At 38.5% G+C, this 22,589-nt stretch overlaps 1 protein-coding gene across 27 annotated transcripts in view; it reads right to left on the minus strand.

Moving 5' to 3' along the window:
* The window catches only part of rg (A kinase anchor protein rugose), a 235,809-nt gene that overhangs the window by 9,579 nt on the left and 203,641 nt on the right, over positions 1-22,589 (minus strand). For 6 of the 27 annotated variants that reach the window (XM_086835486.1, XM_086835479.1, XM_086835481.1 and 3 more), the window contains 12 exons: positions 18,805-19,057; positions 18,178-18,320; positions 17,885-18,075; positions 17,569-17,759; positions 14,737-17,268; positions 7,960-8,312; positions 7,571-7,885; positions 7,392-7,499; positions 7,151-7,301; positions 4,815-5,831; positions 714-823; positions 254-433 (listed from right to left, as the gene is read on the minus strand). In XM_086835486.1, the coding sequence (XP_086691612.1) occupies positions 254-433; positions 714-823; positions 4,815-5,831; positions 7,151-7,301; positions 7,392-7,499; positions 7,571-7,885; positions 7,960-8,312; positions 14,737-17,268; positions 17,569-17,759; positions 17,885-18,075; positions 18,178-18,320; positions 18,805-19,057 (5,544 nt within the window). The remainder of the gene's footprint in view (positions 1-253; positions 434-713; positions 824-4,814; positions 5,832-7,150; positions 7,302-7,391; positions 7,500-7,570; positions 7,886-7,959; positions 8,313-14,736; positions 17,269-17,568; positions 17,760-17,884; positions 18,076-18,177; positions 18,321-18,804; positions 19,058-22,589) is intronic. The other 21 variants (XM_086835487.1, XM_086835480.1, XM_086835484.1 and 18 more) reach the window with 7 other exon arrangements.

The following is a 22,589-nucleotide window of genomic DNA, read 5'->3' on the forward strand; positions in this document are numbered from 1 at the left end:
TGTGTGGGTGTGGGTGTGGCGTTTTCAGTGCGTCAAAAATGTATATTTGTAGCAGTACGAGTGCAGTTTTTATTTATTTTGGTGGGTTTTGTGCTGTTTTTACGGACTGTCAAAAGCTGTTGATGTTGTTTTGCTGTTTTGTTGCAGTGGCTGCTGCAATTCTTGCTTGTTTTTCTTAATTTTTTTGAAGCATTTGGTTTTTGGAAAATGTTTTTCTTGATTTTCTGTATTTTTTTTTTGTTCTTTGGTTTACCTTTGGCAATTTTTGAGGCACCAACGGCTTGGGTGGTGACAATGGTTGTTGTTGAATTTTAATTGTTGCAGTTGTTGTTGTTGTTGTTGGAGCTTTTGCTGTAGTTGTTGTTGTAGTCTTAGTGGTGTTGTTATTGTTGTAATGGGTTGTTGTTGTAGTTGCTGTTGTTGTCTGGTTGGCCTTTGACATTTTTTTGATTTTGATTGTTGTCGTTGTTGTGATTGATAATTTTTGCATACAAAATTTAAATATATTTTTTTTTATTGCTCATGCAAATGAAGTTTAGTTGTTTTTTTGTTTTCGTTATGTTTTTCTTATTACTTGTAATAAAAACGTTCTTTATGATAAAGCACGCACTCAATCACTCGTAAAAAACACATGCAACACACTCACACTTGTTTCATTCTATATTCTGTATATTTTAAAAATATATTTAAATAATAAGTATAAAAAAACTCACCTTAATTGAGGGTGGACCACTGGAATGTGAATCGTTGTCTGCCAACACTGAGGGATTATTCTCATCCACCACAATTATTTCATAATCACTATCCTGAATTTGACGACCACCTGGTAAGGAGAGAAAAAGAAGGCACAATGTAGGGAAATAGGTATTAATACGGGGATTCTTTAGTTAAATTTTTAATAAATATTTGAAAATATATTTTCATAGATATTTTCATATATATATTTCAATATATATTCATGGTTGCAATTACAATTACAGAACTAGAGTAGAAATCTGTAGAATTTACTGTTACGAAGCTGCAGACAAAAACTCAAGGAAATTACAACCTAAAAATTTAACTTAAATGAAACAGAAAAGAACAAGGAACAAAATTCCACAAAAAAGAAAAAACAAAAGAAACAAAAGCAAAACACAAAGGTGTTGTTGAGGGGAGGAACGGAATTAGCAAGCTCATAATTTGTAAGACTTTCGTACTGACTCCCTCTCCTTTTTGGTTATTTTCCCCCTTGAGCGCTGACTCTGAGTCTGGCTTTTATCTACAAATTAACCTTGTTTAACAGTTGGCCATGTCCTGATCTGGCTTAATTGAAATTTATGATTGTCCCCGACACGTGCACTCTGTCCTGTCGCCTGTCGTTGTCCTGCTTCCCTCTTTGCCACTATCTTTTTTGGGGTGCCCTGTTAAGTATGCTACACTTTCGTGCACATCCCTTCAGCAGCTCCCAGCGCTCCCTCTCTCTTTTTCGTTTAATTTTGCAATTATTTTCATGCACTGCCACGCCCTCAGCCCTCCGCACACGGGGATTTACACAGGGCAGGGGGCACCAGAGAGACTGGCCACAAATTACTTTTGTACAGAATTCGGAACGTGTTATCGGTTCCAACAGTTGTACAAACTGTTTTTCCAGCTTTTTTATTCGCTCTACGCTCTACGCTTTTCTGTTTTTTTTTTACTTCTCCCTCCCAGCTTTCATAAATTATCCCAAAGTTTTTCCCACTCTGTTATAGCTCTCCTGTTTTTCCTTTTTTTTTTTTGTATTTTTCGGCGCGACTAATTTACATTTTTGTCGCTGCCATTAATTTTGTAATGGAAATGTGTGCTTGTTGTACCGGACACTCTGTGTTAAAGGATCTCTGACCATTGCAGAGTCCTTTGGATCTGGCTACAATATAAAAAAAAACTCGAAACTAGAACTTAATTGTAATTGTTTAGAAAATAATTGTTGATATCTGATAGATGGATAAAACGTTACCATGAAACCAATAAAATATTTATAAAAATCGTAAAAAATTATATTTCTCTTTTAAATAATATGAAAATATAAATATTTCTGTTATCTACATTTTAAGACAAAAATAAGCTGGCTTTAAAATTGATATTAGATCAATACAATTTTATAATTTCAATATTCGTTTACATAACTTTAATCTATAAAAAATGTATCTAAATTTAGATAAACTTTTACGAGAATACTAGCTTTTTATAAAATCAATGAAATATCAAAAAGAATTGTATAAAAATTAATATTTGACATTTAAATAACAGGAATCTATTACTCACTAATACTCAGTTTAATTATCTAAGTTTTTTAATTGATTTGAACCTTAGAAATTAGAATTTAAAGTTTAAAAAGAAACCTCTTCCCTTACTAATAATTTTTTTAACTGCAAATATTTAATAAATTTATCTCTGCAACCGGAAATCACTCATTTTCTCCTTGTAAATATTCTCTATTTAATAGGGTATTTCCGAATTCCGAATTTTTGTATTTCAATGTTGGAAAAAAACCCAATTTTTCGGGCTTTCCTTGGTTTTTCTTTCCCTTTGGCCTTCTGTTAAATTTTTTTTCTCCTCTGACCAACCGTGTGTCCAAATGGCAATTTTTAAAATGCAGGCGTGCCGAATGTCGTTTTATGGCCTGTCTGCGAAATGTTTTATGCGCACTCACACACTCTCCCACACACACACACAAATAGCACTCACCCACACACACACACACACAGAGAAAACGAGAGCCATGTAGGAATGGCAAATTGTATAATTTTCGTGTAATTCATTTTCATAAAATGTAAAATTAACGAATTATATTTCATTGAGAGTGGAAGAGAAGCAGGAGGTGAGTGGCGGAGTATTTCCTTTTTTTTCTGGGAAGGGAAGTGCGAAACATTTTCCAGATTTTCCTGCTGTGTGTGTGTGTGTGTGCGTAAGAGTGTATTGCAAATGAAGATAAATGAAATGAATTTTTGCTGACAGCACAAAAATGACGAGCAAGTTGGGAGCAAACGAACAGGAAAAAAATCCAAAAATATATAAGAGAGCCTGAGAGAAAGCAGGGAAAAAGTGGAAGGAATTTTCTAGACCCTGAAGTGTCAAAAATTTTCTAGCTGTCACTGTTCTAGCACACACACACTGAGTGTGTGTGTATTTATACAAAGATAGATTGCAGTTTTTAAAAGCATATTTGGATAACGTGTCGGCCATTACATCATCATCATGTTGCTGCCTCTACTCTTTGCCACATTTCCCTTCAAACATTTAGAAAGAATTTTAGTTTGGCTTAAAAAAAAACTATGGAAATTGCAAAACCGAAAGCTGTTTCAGAATTTAATTCAAGAAAGCCTTTTTTAAAATACAACTGAATATTAAGAGAGTGTGCTAAATGTGCAGCAAAATATAATAAATATTAATAGTTTGAATGAACCAAAATTAAATCACCAACAATTGCTTTAAGTCGGCTTAAGCTGGATACTAAATGAAAGTACATTTAATGCGTTTTGATTGAAAGGCGATTAAGTGATTTCCCCAAATAACAGAAGGGCGCTTAAATGCGCTTACAAAATGTTAAAGAATCCGGACTAATAATATCAAAGCGATGAGAGTTCTTTAATCTATCGAATTTTCAGGTGAAATTCACATATTTTTTGAGGTGCTTTAGGCAAAATAACCAATGAAAAGCTAAACTAAAGATAAAATCTGTGTCCTTCGAGTGGCACTCATATACACACATTCACACCCACACAAAACACACTCACACACAGCATACATACATACAACAGGTGTAAAAATATATGTACACAAACAATTCAAGTAGAAGGAGTTTTTTTTTGCTGAGAATATTTACATAAAACCAAGTGTTATATGTGAGGAGTGTGTTATGCACTAAAAAATAGTCTGAAGAAGAGGATAAGCTTAGCTACCAATATACAATATATAATATAATATATATATATACACAAACTACGAGTACGCAAAGGCAAGGGAAATGAAAGGCAAGTGAGAACGACTAAATCAAAATCAGCAGAGAAATAGAAATGGAAATTGAAATATAAATCGAAATAGAAATACATATATATATGGTAAATAAATCAAATCGAATTGAATCGAATCGAAAGGAAAGTGAGCAACAGTCTAGCAGCTAAAAAGAAATATGTATCTATATGTAAAAAGACGGAGAAAGGGGTGCCAAGGTGGTTTTCTAGTTAAAATCGCTGAGTAAACTTTAAAAATGCTTTGCAGTACAGATAATTTAAGAATAGTTTGCTTTAATTAAAAGGTTTTTTGATTGATAAAGAAAGCTTTAGTATTTAATTTTTGATACATTAAATTGTTTAGTTTACTTTTATATTGATTATGAAAGCAAATTCTTTTAAATTGTATTCTGAGAAATATTTTTAGATGATTTTATATTTGATTTAAGTAAACATTGATTTTCTAATGAATTTCCCTTAAAATAGAGCTCACTTTAAGCATTTTTCATACGATTTAAATATAACTAGCTAGGAATTATATTTGAAATCCCTTAAAAATCGACACAAAAGTATAATTGCAATTATTTTCACAAGGAAATATTGAAAAGTATGCAAACTTTCGATAGCTTTAAAAAAAGATTTCTTTTTTCCCCGTGGCACCCCTTCTACAGATACAGATAGCTACGAATAGAGATACATAGATACATAGATTATACAGATACACAGATAGAGATTCTTTTTCTTTTTTTTTTTTTTTGTTAAGGGGGAAATAAAGGAAAGATGGATTTTGGAGAGGTGCCAGTTTTGAACTCTAAACTCTACAACATGTCGAACGAGCGATACCTGTTCCAGCGGATGCGTTGCGTCCATTGTAGCGATAATTATTATTTATGGCGCTCGTCTTGTAGCCAACGCCTCCATCCATGCCACCTGTCATGCCGCCACCTGCCACGCCCATATTCATATTGCCAGGCATTACGTTACCCATGGACATGGACATGCCCATGCCACCGGTACCCACAGCATTTGTGGCACCAACACCAGGGGCTCCTCCCTGTCCAGCTGCTCCTCCCACTCCTCCGCCACCGTTGCCATTCCTCAGGTTGCGCATGTTATTCATCAGACTCGAATTATTATTGCCCGAGACTGGACCAGAGCCATGACCATTGACCATACCCACCGCCTGGTACTCCGCATAGCCATTCTGGGACGGCGTCTCGCCATTCCTCATATACGCATGCGGATGCGGATGCGGATGCTGGTGGGGATGCGAATGCGGATGGGGATGGTAGCCACCATTTTCCGCATAGTGCTTTCCATTTAGTTGCTGCTGCTGTTGCTGGTGGCCATTGATGAGGCCGTAGTGTGGCTGCTGCTGCTGCTGCTGCTGCTGTTGCTGCTGGTGAGGATGATAGTGTTGCTGCTGCTGCTGCTGCTGCTTGTGCAACTGACGATGCGTCTGCTGTTGGCTCTGGGAGGCCAGACTAGACAAGCTGGAGCTTGAGGCTGGCTGGGATGTGGCCGTGGAGCTGGCCGAGGAGCTGGTGGAATGTGTGGCCAAGGGAGTGGGTGAGATATTGCCACCAAGTTGCTGCTGTTGCTGCTGAGTTGCTGCTGCTGCTGCTGTTGCATGTTGCTGCTGTTGCTGATAGTAATGGTGATGACTGTGATTATGGGCAACCTGCTGCTGCTGTTGCTGGTAGTAATGTTGCTGCTGCTGCTGGTGTTGCTGCTGCTGTTGCTGCTGCTGTGGCATGTTGCCGGCGGCGGCTGCCACATGATTCTGATGCGATTCGGGCAGGAATTGCGGATAGACATGATGCGACCATTGGGGAAACAAGGGACGCGCACTGGCGGCTTCTATAGTTTGATTGTGTTTATATATATATTTACAGAGGTTATATATTTATGATTTATATATTCAGGTTTTTGTTGGATTTATGTTATTATGTTCATTATTATTGTTGTAGGTGGGCATGGCAAGGCATATTATTTATCCGGATTTTTTGTTTATTTAAAGGTGGCGTGGCAAGGCGAGGCACATAACGTTGTTCACATATTCAGGTTTATTTTGTTCCGTTTTTTGTGTTCAGTTTTTTTTTTAATATTTTATTTTTTTTGTACAATAAATCCGAAAAAGCAGCGTGAAATGAAATCATTGGTAAAACGGAACAAAGAAAGGGAAACATAAAACCGAATAGTATCTCCAACAATGGACAGACATGAGATATATCTTGTAGTGTTCTTAATAGCTAGTGATTATATATATATATATAATTTTTATGTATATATAGTAATAAAAAGGGGGGAGCTCTGTGGATGGGAGTGGAGTGGGTGTGGAGGGGCTGTGAGTGGAACAATGAGGTGGGAGAGAGAGACAGAGATATATAGGTGATTTAGTTTCAAAGAAAACGGGGGGATTTACACACACACGCACATGGGAGGGGGCTGCTAGGGGGAGGGGGAGCAGGGGTATCTTTGGGTGCGCAGTGCGTTGGTTTGGTTTGGGTGTCTTATAAATATAAATAATATTTATTTTTTTGTCACTGATCGAGCGGCATATCTACCATATATAATAATATATATATTGTATATATATATAAAAAAAATGAGAACAAGTCTGGGCTTCTCAGCTGTTTGAAAAACACAGAACACAAAACCAAAAAAGCCAAACAAGCTGGAACCAATGAGCAATGGAACGAATATATAGTAAAAACTAAAAAACCACATCTTTATATATATATATGTATCATACATATATATATATTTAGAGGCAAATATAAATCAAGTTGGTTAAGACTAGCGGCCGAATCGCAAAACAGAGATAAAGAGTTAGAGAGAGAGAGAGGGAAACCATAAGCGAGCGTGAAGTTTTTGGTGCAGCAAAGAGCAATAACGGAAACGGAAATGGGAAAAGAAACAAAAACGGAAAAGGAAACTAAAACAAAAGGGCAACCGAGAAACACAAGTGGAACAAAATCAAACAAAATAACTAGGAAAACAAAACAAAAAACGTAATGAGAATGAAACGGAAAGACTGCCAGACTGGCAGAAATACCGTTTTCACACCCCCCCGGTTCCCAGCAATATCAATATCATCTCTAGTTATGGCTCCAATATATGTTAATAATAATTATCAATCTTAATATAATTTATAATAAATCTATGCAAACACTTACCGCCGCCTGCCGTGCGTTGCAGCACTGGCGATTGTCGCTGGATTTGCGGCTCTGCCGGCGGTTCCAGGATATCACGGTATTTGGACACCATCAGCACCGATATAAAGTAGACAATGGCCAGTGACAAGAACTGGGCCTGCTTGGTCTCCTCCTGGAAAAGGGATTTAAAAGAAAGAAAAGGAAAAAATAAATAAACAAGAAACTTATTTCGAATTATTTTCCCCAACTAAAAAACACTTACCACATCGCGATAGATCACGGCACGCAGACGATTTACATCCATGTCCTGCAGCAGCTTCTCCGGATCCTTGACGGGCGATAATTGACCAGTTATTGACTCGACAATGTTCTATTTGAAAGCCAAGTAACAATAATTAATTTAATAATAATAAATAAATTTATAGCAACTGCAATCTCTACCTTTGGCGAGGCCTGAGCTCCTCGAATGAGTGCCTGCAAATGGGCTGCTCCGGGCACATCTCTAGCCAAGGCTCCCACATTGTAGCGGGTTCGCTCCTTGCACTCCAGACAGTTACGCACCGCACAGGTGCACACCAGGCGGAGGCATTGCCTCAGTATCCCACCACTGGACATATTCTTCTCCGCCTCCAGTTCACCAAAGTTCAGCGAAGTGGCAAAGATTAGAACATCGGCCATATTGACCAGACGCTGCAGGAAGGACACGGCCACCTCCAGGGGCATGCCCTGCGTGGGCTCCAGCACATCCAATTCGGACTAAATAAATTATACAAAACAAACATCAAATAAAATTATAAAAATTAAAGAATAATCTATAACTATAAACTCACATTAGGCGACGTGGCACTGGCCAAAAGCGGCAGCAATCCACCGCAGGCTATGATCAGGTTATCCGCCAGCTGAGAGATCAAATGCACTGTGTTCACCACAAATATGGCATTCTCACTGGAGTTGACAAAGTCCAGGACGCTCTTCGTCGAGTGACTGCGCCACACCTGAATGTCCGTCTCCAGGGAGAAGAGCACATCGCTGAGCAAACGCTGATGGATGTAGGACCACTTGAACTCTGGTATCCGGAAGGGTGGACGCGTTGGTCCAGGACTGAACATGGGTCGGGTGGAGCCCGATTTAGAGCGTTGCTGTTGTTGCTTCTGTTCCTGGCCAGGACCTGTTCCACCGGGACCTGAAATTGCATTCGATTTTCAAGTAATTTTAAGCCAAAGGTTAATTTAACTTCTTTCCTCCTTTTGACTTTAAGTAAGTAATTATCTTTCAACAGTTAGTTAAGTAACTATGCTGTCAGTATCAATGAACATTAAGTAACTATCAACAGTAGGTGTCTATAACCAGTAAGTATGTATGTATGATCAGTGACTAATTTTGAACACTAATAAACAATGACTTGCAACTTTTGTAACACAACACGTATCTAAGACGTGGCCGGCAGCAGTCACTTCGTTCCGCGGAGGTTAGAACCAATTGGGAATCATATGCACAGATGTGCGAGATTTGTTTTGGAACAAATTTAAGCTATTTCAATGAAACTATTGAGTTTTTCTTCTATATAATATTACTAGTATATAAGTCGGAGCATAGCGAATCGGTGGATCATATATATACATATATATAGCCGCTATAGGAACAATCAGACGATTTATAGGACTACGATCAGTAATTACCTATGACCAGCAATTAACTATGAGCATTAAGTAGCTATGAGCAGTAAGTACTTATGAACATTAATTAACTATGATCAGTGAGTATCTATGAGCAGAAAGTAACTCTGAACAGTAAGTATCTATGACCAGTAAGGATGTATGAATGATCAGCTACTAACTTTGAACACTAATAAACAATGACTTGCAACTTTTGTAACACAACACGTATCTAAGACGTGGCCGGCAGCAGTCACTTCGTTCCGGGGAGGTTAGAACCAATTGGGAATCATATGCACAGATGCGCGAGATTTATTTAGGAACAAATTTAAGCTATGTAAATGAAACTATGAAGTTATTCTTTTATATAATTATACTAGTATATAAGTCGGAGCATAGCGAATCGGTGGATCATATATATAGCTGCTATAGGAACAATCAGACGATTTATAATCTACGATCAGTAATTACTTATGACCAGCAATTAACTATGAGCATTAAGTAGCTATGAGCAGTAAGTACTTATGAACATTAATTAACTATGATCAGTGAGTATCTATGAGCAGAAAGTAACTCTGAACAGTAAGTATCTATGACCAGTAAGGATGTATGAATGATCAGCTACTAACTTTGAACACTAATAAACAATGACTTGCAACTTTTGTAACACAACACGTATCTAAGACGTGGCCGGCAGCAGTCACTTCGTTCCGGGGAGGTTAGAACCAATTGGGAATCATATGCACAGATGCGCGAGATTTGTTTTGGAACAAATTTAAGCTATTTCAATAAAACTATTGAGTTATCCTTCTTTATAATATTACTAGTATATAAGTCGGAGCATAGCGAATCGGTGGATCATATATATAGCTGCTATAGGAACAATCAGACGATTTATAATCTACGATCAGTAATTACTTATGACCAGCAATTAACTATGAGCATTAAGTAGCTATGAGCAGTAAGTACTTATGAACATTAATTAACTATGATCAGTGAGTATCTATGAGCAGAAAGTAACTCTGAACAGTAAGTATCTATGACCAGTAAGGATGTATGAATGATCAGCTACTAACTTTGAACACTAATAAACAATGACTTGCAACTTTTGTAACACAACACGTATCTAAGACGTGGCCGGCAGCAGTCACTTCGTTCCGGGGAGGTTAGAACCAATTGGGAATCATATGCACAGATGCGCGAGATTTGTTTTGGAACAAATTTAAGCTATTTCAATAAAACTATTGAGTTATCCTTCTATATAATATTACTAGTATATAAGTCGGAGCATAGCGAATCGGTGGATCATATATATAGCTGCTATAGGAACAATCAGACGATTTATAATCTACGAACAGTAATTACTTATGACCAGCAATTAACTATGAGCATTAAGTAGCTATGAGCAGTAAGTACTTATGAACATTAATTAACTATGATCAGTGAGTATCTATGAGCAGAAAGTAACTCTGAACAGTAAGTATCTATGACCAGTAAGGATGTATGAATGATCAGCTACTAACTTTGAACACTAATAAACAATGACTTGCAACTTTTGTAACACAACACGTATCTAAGACGTGGCCGGCAGCAGTCACTTCGTTCCGGGGAGGTTAGAACCAGTTGGGAATCATATGCACAGATGCGCGAGATTTGTTTTGGAACAAATTTAAGCTATTTCAATAAAACTATTGAGTTATCCTTCTTTATAATATTACTAGTATATAAGTCGGAGCATAGCGAATCGGTGGATCATATATATAGCTGCTATAGGAACAATCAGACGATTTATAATCTACGATCAGTAATTACTTATGACCAGCAATTAACTATGAGCATTAAGTAGCTATGAGCAGTAAGTACTTATGAACATTAATTAACTATGATCAGTGAGTATCTATGAGCAGAAAGTAACTCTGAACAGTAAGTATCTATGACCAGTAAGGATGTATGAATGATCAGCTACTAACTTTGAACACTAATAAACAATGACTTGCAACTTTTGTAACACAACACGTATCTAAGACGTGGCCGGCAGCAGTCACTTCGTTCCGGGGAGGTTAGAACCAATTGGGAATCATATGCACAGATGCGCGAGATTTGTTTTGGAACAAATTTAAGCTATTTCAATAAAACTATTGAGTTATCCTTCTATATAATATTACTAGTATATAAGTCGGAGCATAGCGAATCGGTGGATCATATATATACATATATATAGCCGCTATAGGAACAATCAGACGATTTATAGGACTACGATCAGTAATTACCTATGACCAGCAATTAACTATGAGCATTAAGTAGCTATGAGCAGAAGGTACTTATGAACATTAATTAACTATAATCAGTGAGTATCTATGAGCAGAAAGTAACTCTGAACAGTAAGTATCTATGACCAGTAAGGATGTATGTATGATCAGTTACTAACTTTGAACACTAATAAACAATGACTTGCAACTTTTGTAACACAACACGTATCTAAGACGTGGCCGGCAGCAGTCACTTCGTTCCGGGGAGGTTAGAACCAATTGGGAATCATATGCACAGATGCGCGAGATTTGGTTTGGAACAAATTTAAGCTATGTAAATGAAACTATGAAGTTATTCTTTTATATAATTATACTAGTATATAAGTCGGTGCATAGCGAATCGGTTGATCATATAAATACATATATATAGCCGCTATAGGAACAATCAGACGATTTATAGGACTACGATCAGTAATTACCTATGACCAGCAATTAACTATGAGCATTAAATAGCTATGAGCAGTAAGTACTTATGAACATTAATTAACTATGATCAGTGAGTATCTATGAGCAGAAAGTAACTCTGAACAGTAAGTATCTATGACCAGTAAGGATGTATGAATGATCAGCTACTAACTTTGAACACTAATAAACAATGACTTGCAACTTTTGTAACACAACACGTATCTAAGACGTGGCCGGCAGCAGTCACTTCGTTCCGGGGAGGTTAGAACCAATTGGGAATCATATGCACAGATGCGCGAGATTTGTTTTGGAACAAATTTAAGCTATTTCAATAAAACTATTGAGTTATCCTTCTATATAATATTACTAGTATATAAGTCGGAGCATAGCGAATCGGTGGATCATATATATAGCTGCTATAGGAACAATCAGACGATTTATAATCTACGAACAGTAATTACTTATGACCAGCAATTAACTATGAGCATTAAGTAGCTATGAGCAGTAAGTACTTATGAACATTAATTAACTATGATCAGTGAGTATCTATGAGCAGAAAGTAACTCTGAACAGTAAGTATCTATGACCAGTAAGGATGTATGAATGATCAGCTACTAACTTTGAACACTAATAAACAATGACTTGCAACTTTTGTAACACAACACGTATCTAAGACGTGGCCGGCAGCAGTCACTTCGTTCCGGGGAGGTTAGAACCAATTGGGAATCATATGCACAGATGCGCGAGATTTGTTTTGGAACAAATTTAAGCTATTTCAATAAAACTATTGAGTTATCCTTCTTTATAATATTACTAGTATATAAGTCGGAGCATAGCGAATCGGTGGATCATATATATAGCTGCTATAGGAACAATCAGACGATTTATAATCTACGATCAGTAATTACTTATGACCAGCAATTAACTATGAGCATTAAGTAGCTATGAGCAGTAAGTACTTATGAACATTAATTAACTATGATCAGTGAGTATCTATGAGCAGAAAGTAACTCTGAACAGTAAGTATCTATGACCAGTAAGGATGTATGAATGATCAGCTACTAACTTTGAACACTAATAAACAATGACTTGCAACTTTTGTAACACAACACGTATCTAAGACGTGGCCGGCAGCAGTCACTTCGTTCCGGGGAGGTTAGAACCAATTGGGAATCATATGCACAGATGCGCGAGATTTGTTTTGGAACAAATTTAAGCTATTTCAATAAAACTATTGAGTTATCCTTCTATATAATATTACTAGTATATAAGTCGGAGCATAGCGAATCGGTGGATCATATATATAGCTGCTATAGGAACAATCAGACGATTTATAATCTACGAACAGTAATTACTTATGACCAGCAATTAACTATGAGCATTAAGTAGCTATGAGCAGTAAGTACTTATGAACATTAATTAACTATGATCAGTGAGTATCTATGAGCAGAAAGTAACTCTGAACAGTAAGTATCTATGACCAGTAAGGATGTATGAATGATCAGCTACTAACTTTGAACACTAATAAACAATGACTTGCAACTTTTGTAACACAACACGTATCTAAGACGTGGCCGGCAGCAGTCACTTCGTTCCGGGGAGGTTAGAACCAATTGGGAATCATATGCACAGATGCGCGAGATTTGTTTTGGAACAAATTTAAGCTATTTCAATAAAACTATTGAGTTATCCTTCTTTATAATATTACTAGTATATAAGTCGGAGCATAGCGAATCGGTGGATCATATATATAGCTGCTATAGGAACAATCAGACGATTTATAATCTACGATCAGTAATTACTTATGACCAGCAATTAACTATGAGCATTAAGTAGCTATGAGCAGTAAGTACTTATGAACATTAATTAACTATGATCAGTGAGTATCTATGAGCAGAAAGTAACTCTGAACAGTAAGTATCTATGACCAGTAAGGATGTATGAATGATCAGCTACTAACTTTGAACACTAATAAACAATGACTTGCAACTTTTGTAACACAACACGTATCTAAGACGTGGCCGGCAGCAGTCACTTCGTTCCGGGGAGGTTAGAACCAATTGGGAATCATATGCACAGATGCGCGAGATTTGTTTTGGAACAAATTTAAGCTATTTCAATAAAACTATTGAGTTATCCTTCTATATAATATTACTAGTATATAAGTCGGAGCATAGCGAATCGGTGGATCATATATATACATATATATAGCCGCTATAGGAACAATCAGACGATTTATAGGACTACGATCAGTAATTACCTATGACCAGCAATTAACTATGAGCATTAAGTAGCTATGAGCAGAAGGTACTTATGAACATTAATTAACTATAATCAGTGAGTATCTATGAGCAGAAAGTAACTCTGAACAGTAAGTATCTATGACCAGTAAGGATGTATGTATGATCAGTTACTAACTTTGAACACTAATAAACAATGACTTGCAACTTTTGTAACACAACACGTATCTAAGACGTGGCCGGCAGCAGTCACTTCGTTCCGGGGAGGTTAGAACCAATTGGGAATCATATGCACAGATGCGCGAGATTTGGTTTGGAACAAATTTAAGCCATGTAAATGAAACTATGAAGTTATTCTTTTATATAATTATACTAGTATATAAGTCGGTGCATAGCGAATCGGTTGATCATATAAATACATATATATAGCCGCTATAGGAACAATCAGACGATTTATAGGACTACGATCAGTAATTACCTATGACCAGCAATTAACTATGAGCATTAAATAGCTATGAGCAGTAAGTACTTATGAACATTAATTAACTATAATCAGTGAGTATCTATGAGCAGAAAGTAACTCTGAACAGTAAGTATCTATGACCAGTAAGGATGTATGAATGATCAGCTACTAACTTTGAACACTAATAAACAAGGACTTGCAACTTTTGTAACACAACACGTATCTAAGACGTGGCCGGCAGCAGTCACTTCGTTACAGGGAGGTTAGAACAAGTTGGGAATCATAAGCACAGATGTGCGAGAGTTGTTTTGGAACAAATTTAAGCTATTTCAATAAAACTATTGAGTTATTCTTCTTCATAATTCTAATAGTATATAAGTCGAAACATGACAAATCGGTGGACTATATATATACATATATATAGCTACCATAGGAACGATAAGAAAATTTTAAGACAAAAAGTAACTTTTCCAGTTTTCTATAAATCTATCATTTTTTTATGAACATATTATAATTTTATAAAACTCCAACTCACCATAATGACTGGCCTCCATTTGACTGGCTCCCTCCACTCCCGAGACAGCCTGCTGGGCGGCATACTCTTCATCATCGACAGTGCCAGAGGTTTGGGCATCCTCATCCTGCAGATGCTGTTGTTGCTGTTGCTGCTGCTGCTGTTGATGCGCCTGCTGCTCATCGACCATCACTTGACCCGCCTCATTTTTGGGCGTGGTTTGTGTGGTGGAATCCACCTCAGTGGGCTTTATGCGAACCGGCGTTGCTTCCTTCGACTGGACGCGGGGCGACTGCTGTTCGGGGGCAGGTGAGGTCTGTGTGGTTTGCTCGGAGGCCACAGCCTTGACAGTCTCATCGACGAGTGTGTCCAGAACTTCGTTGACAATGGCCACCACCTGCTCTTTGGCATCGATTGGCTCTATCAGAGGTGACTCTATAACAGGTTCTAGGGATTCTTTGCTGGATTGATCTGCCAGTTCTTTGCTGGCCTCTTCGTTCTTGGTCTCTGGTGTCTGGACTTCTTCTGGTTTTGCCTCGGTGACTTGTGGCTTTTCCTCCTGGCTTGCCTCAACCTCCAGGGGATGCTCTTCTTCAACCGAGATCAGAGCAGCTTCTACCACTTCCTCAACGATTTCCTCGGCGGCGGCAGCAGCAGTCAAGCTTTCCACTTCCTCGGGCGCAGCAGCAGTAGAGTCTTGGACAACAGGAGATTCCCTTTCCTTTTCCTTCCCCTTCTCATCCTCCTCCTTGGGCAGCTCATTATTGTTCGTTTCCGTTTTACTGGTTGCTGACGCTGAAGAGGTTTCCGCTTCCGCTTCCGCTTCGGTGGCATCGATCACCTTGTCGATGAGCTGCTCGACAATGTCCCTAACGGCCAGAGCCACCGGATCGGCTTCGGGTTCAGCTGTCGTTACCTTCTCCTGCTCCTCTTCCGGCTTGACTTCGGTGTCGGATAGCTGCAGGAGATCCGCCATCGGTGCGCTATCCGGTGAGCTAATCTCCGCCTGCTTATCGTTGTTATTCAGCTTATTGGCTGCTTCTTCAGTCTTTTGATTGGTTGCTTCTGGGCTGGAACTGGGACTCGGACTGGAGCTGGCATCGGCAATGGAACCGGAACTAGGGACAGTATCTGGCTTGGCCAGAGTAGCCTCTGTTGTGGGTTCCGTTTCCGTTTTTGCCGGCACTTGTTGTTCCGTTGTTGTCGTGGTCGTGGTCGTTGTTACCTTCACCGTTTCCGGTTTGGGCACAATCTCATTGGCATTGACCTCCGTCTCAGGATGCACATCCTCTGACGTTTCCACTCCCGTTGTGGGCGTGAGACTTGGACTGTTGTTATTATTATTGTTGTTATTGTTGAGCAGATTCTTGCTATTCAGCAGAGTTACATTCACAGCCTCGGGATGATCCTTATCGGTCAGCGATGACTTCTTCTCGTTGTTCAGAACACCCTGAACGACTTCGTTGACAGCCAGCTCGATTTCCTCATCCTTGAGAACTGAGGAGGCCTCCTGCAATACATCATCGACGGCCATTTTGCATTCATTTAGAGCCGCCTCCGATGATTGCAGAATGTGGGCCACATGCTGCTCTGCATTGAGGGCATCCTTGGCCGTGGCCAGTTCCAGTTCCTCCACATCCATGTCATCGCCCAGCTCCAGGGTTTCGCGCAGCGCTTCCAGTGAATAGGAGACGTCTTCGGTTTGGTCAGCTGGTGAAGTCGCTGAACCCAGCTCCAAGTTCTTCTCCTGCTCCTGCTGCTGCTGCTGCTGCTCCTGCTCTTGCTCCTCCCGGTTGCCATTACAGGTGGTGGCATCCGTTTTCAGCTGCTCGTTGTACACATCCGAAATGTTGGCTATCACGGACTTGGGCTCGACCGCACCTTCCGCTTGGTATTCCACTCCCTCAGGGACTACCTCAATCTCTTCCAGTTCCAGCTCTTCAACTTCCTCCTCCACCACGGGCGGCACATCCTCCAGCGAGGCAATGGAAACGGCAGCCTTAACAGGAGCGGCACCGCCTTGACTTAAAGGTGGTGCTGTTACTGCTGCTCCTGCTGCAGATGCTGGAGCCACAGCTCCGTTCTGCTGCTGATGCAGTTCCTCACGCTCCCAGCCACTGATGGTGCTAATGGGTCTGGCCTGTCGCAGGGCAGGATCTGTGATATTGTCCGTCCGCTGGCGTTCATAGTGCTCGTACATCTGAGCAAACTGCAGCTTAAACTCCTCGTACGAGACCTTGGAGTGAACAATGGCCAGGGTATCGACCCACACACGCCATCCGCCATACTCATGCTTAATGGCATGATGGAGCAACATACGGAACAGGGAGTAGACCATATCGCTAATCTTTTGCTCCTCACTGCTCTTCGGATGGATGTAGGCCATCGCAATGAGCCACTCCTGCCAGACGGACATTTGGAGCACAGTTCGGCGATTTTCACGATTACTATTACACAGCAGGGTCATGTCCTGCAGGAATAGCTTCTTGACATCAATCAGGGATTCCGTTTGCTTGGATTGCCTGATGAGAGTGGCCACCACTTTGAGAATCACTGCGAAGGGGGAAAAGTTAACAACAAAAAATTCATTAAATGAAAAGAAATCATGTATAAAATAATATATTATTTAAATGATTCTGATTTGAGGTAGATATTTTAATAATTGTAAATAAATCCTAGCTGAATTCTTGGTTAAATTTTAGATCAACTCTGAATAAAAATGCACTTAAGCACGGGTAAAATATTAAGCTAACAATAACATTTTTCGAACAAAGTTTACTCTCCGAAATTGTATATGAAATGTGCATCTTCTCTATTTAAATTGTTTTTTTTTATAAATATCTAAACACTCACTTGGATTCTCCAGGCGATAGTGGCTCTCTGGCTCTGGGTGACGTGTGTACAGGATCTGTTGCGAGATGTGCTCCGTCATGATCTCGTAAAGGACATTGTATGTGGGCAGGGAGAGGGACTCCTCATAGAGAAGCAAACGCTCGGCCAGCAAAGTGTACAGATTGTGCGGCGACATAACATCGTACTTGCGTCTAGGGAAAATACAAAAGTAAATAAAAGCAAGAGATATAATTAGAGCATCAGAAAATATAATATAATATATTATATATTTAAAATATAAATAGGTACTTTTAGTTATTAATTATTTAACACTCACTTGTGGGTGCTGCGTGACAGGAAGAATCCAAGCAGCTTGAGGGCCTGCAACCGGATGAGCTGACTTTCGGCTGCCAGCAGCTTGAAGATGCTGCGCACGCCGTGCTTCACATCGAAGGCAGGTACCATGGAGCTGGGATGCTCCGACATCAACGAGATGAGCATCTGCAGGACATCGTGCAGGTTCTCGTCCTGCAATTAAGAGAAGAAAAAGAGAAGGCAGAAAGATTAAAGGGTATTCTTCTATGACGAGGAGAGGTTCTGTCTTGGTAATTTTTTGGATCTTTTACCCACCTCATGCATGGTGGTCAGATAGTTGAGTATGCTCTGCAGCTCATCCTCCTTGACCCCGTTGCCGATCATAATAAGCTGCTTGAGGAACAGCAGGATATAGGCACGGATGGCCAGGATATCCTTCTGCGCAGGACGTGGTCCATCTGTGAGGGGGGAGAAAGTTAAAGATGCAATTTTAGAAATTTAAAGAAATTATTTAAAGAATCTTATTTAATATTTAATTATTAACTCTAGACATTTCCTATAAATCACTATCCATAAGAGTTCGATAAGTGTTTTGTTTGATATTAAATAAATATTAAAATTTATGAAATTATATTCTTTTCAAATTCAATTTAACAAGTATCTCTGGTAGATAAAATAATTATAAATAATACTTTAATAGAAGATGATTTCAAGGTAGTTATCAAATTATAAAAGCTATAGATTGATTTATAGATTTTATCTATTAATAAGGGTTTTACCCTTGAAAAATACCTTTAAAGTTAAAAACATTTTAAAGAAGAAGACTTTCGCAGTAAAAGATATCAAATTCGATATCAAACACTTTAGTTATCGATTTTTCATTGATTTTCACAATAGTGATAAATTTTTAGTTATTTTAGAGATCCCTCCCCCAATACTTACCCAATCCCTTGGGTATTATACCGCTCTTGGCCCTTGGATTTACCACCCAATAGTAGTACTTGAGGGTATGCACTGTCTGAAGTACAGTGCTCACCCTTCGCACATTGCTATAGATTTGGGTATCCGAGAGGAATTCGGTGGCCAGGTAGGAGTACAGTCTCGCCTGGACATTCGCCGGCGTATAGATCCACAGGGCTGGATTGAAGAGGACATGGTCCAGCAGCTGCCACGTGAGAAATGAGAAACAGAACAACTGCGGGGAATTAGTCAAGTAACTTATGCTGTCCTCGTACAAATCGATAAAAAAGGGTGTTCTTGTGTCGTTGTGTGTGGGTTTTTTTTAATTCGCTCGAAAAGGAAGGGTGTGTGTACGGTGTGTGGCAGTAGTGTATATAGTATAGGATATATAGTTTGTAATAGATTCAAATAGTAAGATAGATATAGTCAAAGGGGATTTTTAAGAGGATTTAAGCGTGTGAATATATTATATATATTTCCAAAAGGGTATATATATGTCAAGTGCAGTATTTAAATGAGTTTGATTTCGGTATACATACGTTTAAACATGAGTTTGGTTTTGTTTTTTTTTTTATTTTTATTTATTTGTTGGTTGTTGTTGTAGTCAGGATTGTTGTTGTAGTTGATGTTGATATTTAATTGGGTTTTTGGTAGTAGTTATTGGGCGGGGGAACCCAACATAAACACATGCAGCAAACAGCAAAACGGCATTCAGAACGAGAACATAAAATCAAATTCCAACGGAATGCAACGGAACGGAATGGAACGAAACGAAATGAAACGAAACGAAACAAATTGCATTCCGGTTTTCAATGAGGATTTTTTTGGTTAGCTTCAAAAGTTAAGAGGGGAATTTAATAACACTTAACTAAACTAAATTAAACTAAAACTAGGCTAGACTAAGCTAGGCTATAGTTTTATTTTTACTTTTTTCCAGTAAATATAAAGTTATGACTAAGTTAGGACTAGAATTTGGTTGAGTAAAAAACATATATATTAAGTTGTATTATGCATACAAAATGGCTTATGGAAATGATGTGGGTTGGTTTTTATGATTAATATATATAGAGAGAGAGTCTGAGAGATAACTATAACTATCTGGAACTTAGTTTTAATAATGTCCAGTGGCACTTTTGAGAGCTCATTTAGTGTTCATTTGGTAATTGAAACTTCCAGTTGGCTTAATATCGACTCGAGGAGTCACTCAATCTGTGGCATTAAAGTGCACTGAATATATATGTGAACGTAATCCAGTTAAGAGCAACTTCTGTCTGGCTAGTAAAGGGAATTGCAATCCGCTTTAATTTCATTCATCTGCCTTTTGGCCGGGGCCCAGAAAACAAAACTTGTTAAGCCCTTGCCTCAACTTGTTGGATTGTCAAAACCAATGTTCGCCAATGTTGTTCCCATGGCGCTCTGGCAACAATGCAACAAGGATTTTCCCCAAACATTCTCCACACCCCCCACAAAAAGCATCCCCCAAAGAATCCTCACACAGAGTAGGAGGCAAGAGCGCTAGAGCCAGTACCAGAGATGGAGCCGGAGCCGGAGCCAGAGCCGGAGAAGTTTCCCAATTAAAAAGCTGCTGTGCAACGAATGTAAAAAAAAAAACATGAAAAATAAAAATGCAGCACCTTTCGGTGCCACGAAAAATTTCTGTGCTCTGGTTTTCAACTATTTTTTATTACACTCCAGTTGAAATTTATTCATTTTGCAAAGGGACACAAGGGCGAATGGATATGGATATATATACATATACATATATATGTTTCAGGAGATATGCGAGGCGAGCAATTAGGAAGGTGCGATGCGGTGCTGTGAACACAACTTTGGCTTCAATTATCCAAATGACACATTGAACAAATTGAGTGAGGAACAGCAGGAGGTGGGAAAATTGGAAATGGTGAAGGAAAGTGGTAACGGAACCAGAAAAGCCAAGGGGGTAAAGCCAAGCCAATGGCTGAGATTGACTATGGGGGTTTTTTTGGTTCGGGGTTCTTTGAGGTTTTCGCTTAAGGTCCCCTCAGAGTTAATAAGATTATGCGGTTTATCGTTGCGGTTTCAGGGGCAAACAAAGCGGAGCGGAACGAAATGAAATGAATAGCTGCATGAGGTATGAATATATATATATATATATACATATACATAAATATATATAGAAATCGATGAACGGTATGCGACATTGCTCTGATGATGAGATGAAGTCTTATGTACACAATACAAGTTATACGAGTAACGAGTTATGTTCAACAAATTACGCTAAACACAAACACACAAAATGAAACGAAACGGTATGGAACAGTGGAACGGAAACGGAAACGTATATACTGGTTTATGTTACATTGATTATAGTACGAGTATTTGGAATATATGCAAGTACAGAGAGTACACAGAATTCGAGAATTGAGCTTCACCTGGTAGAACTGTTGTTGTTCATGTTGAGATGTTGTTTTTTTATATATTTTGATTTTTATAAATTCGGTTGTTGTTGTTAAAATTGTTAATATATATTGTAGTCGTTGTTGTTGTTATCATGTGTGTGTTTTTGTGTGTGTATCGAAATGGGGCGCATTGAATAGTTATCGATAAACGATCACAATTAGCAAGAAGCAAGGATGTGGTTTTTTTTGGAATTTGGAATGGAGAAGCGCGATTATGAGTGTGGAACGTGTGGGAGAGGAGTGGTTGAAGTGAAAGAGACAGGGAGAGAGAGAGCGCAGGGGAGAGAGAGATATAGTATATATAGAGAGTGAGAGAGAGAGAGTGAAAGAGAGAGCAGACAAAAGTAGAAGAAGACAGTTAAGTTGTAGTTAATATTTCTTCTTTTTGGCATTTCACATTTTTTTTTTTGTCTTGCTGATTCTGGCTAGGGAAAGTATTAATTTTGATTATTCGCATTTAATTTTCGAGATAGCAGGAAACGAAGCGTATAGCGAAGCGGTGCTGTGCGATGTGCCAAGGCAAGTGCAAAGTGCAAACGAAACGTTACAGTATGGAACGCAAATGGAATGGCAGCAACTGATTGCAATAGAACGGAACGCAGGAATGGAACAATTTTTGCTTTCAGCCAATAATAAAGCTTCTCTTTAAGCTTCAAGGACATGCAGGAAAAAGTGCGCGAAAACGGACATGCAAAACATTCTGGCAGAACAGTGTTGTTCAATGTTAATTGATTCAAATTGATAATTTTAAAACAAAACTTTAAAGAAGATCTCTTATATATTAAATTTTTTCTGGTTTTTTACTCTTTTAAGATTTAAAAACTGTTAAAAGAATATACAAAAATATAAACATAGGAAAATAAAAAGAAACTAAACTGAACACAAGTCGCACTGAGATAAAAAACCAATTTTCCTACATATATGTATGTATATGTTTGCCCAGCTTAAGTAGTAGAACAAAGGCACTCTGTTCCACCTTTAAACTAAGCGGTTTATAAAATTCAATGGGCAACCAATGGGATTTTCATGGTGGAGAAATATTTTCCGGTTTGACGGCTGGCAAAAGGCTCAAAACAAACAAAAATACGCTTGTGAGATACATACTATATATGTACGTTGGTTTTATATATATATTGTATGAAAGAAGTGAATATATATATACATAGATATTTATGCGAGTGAGTATATGAGTACGAGTACGAGTACGAGTATATTTGCTTAAGAGATTCTCAAGTGCAGTTACTTATAACGAGAAATGTGAGCAGTTGTTTACGGTTGTGTTTACTTTTTTGAAAGGATTACGCAGGCCTGTGTTCAACTGTGTGC

The sequence above is a fragment of the Drosophila serrata genome, unplaced genomic scaffold (genome assembly GCF_035046125.1).
Source record: "Drosophila serrata isolate PLE 108 unplaced genomic scaffold, ASM3504612v1 contig_276, whole genome shotgun sequence".
NCBI classification, from domain to species: domain Eukaryota; kingdom Metazoa; phylum Arthropoda; class Insecta; order Diptera; family Drosophilidae; genus Drosophila; species Drosophila serrata.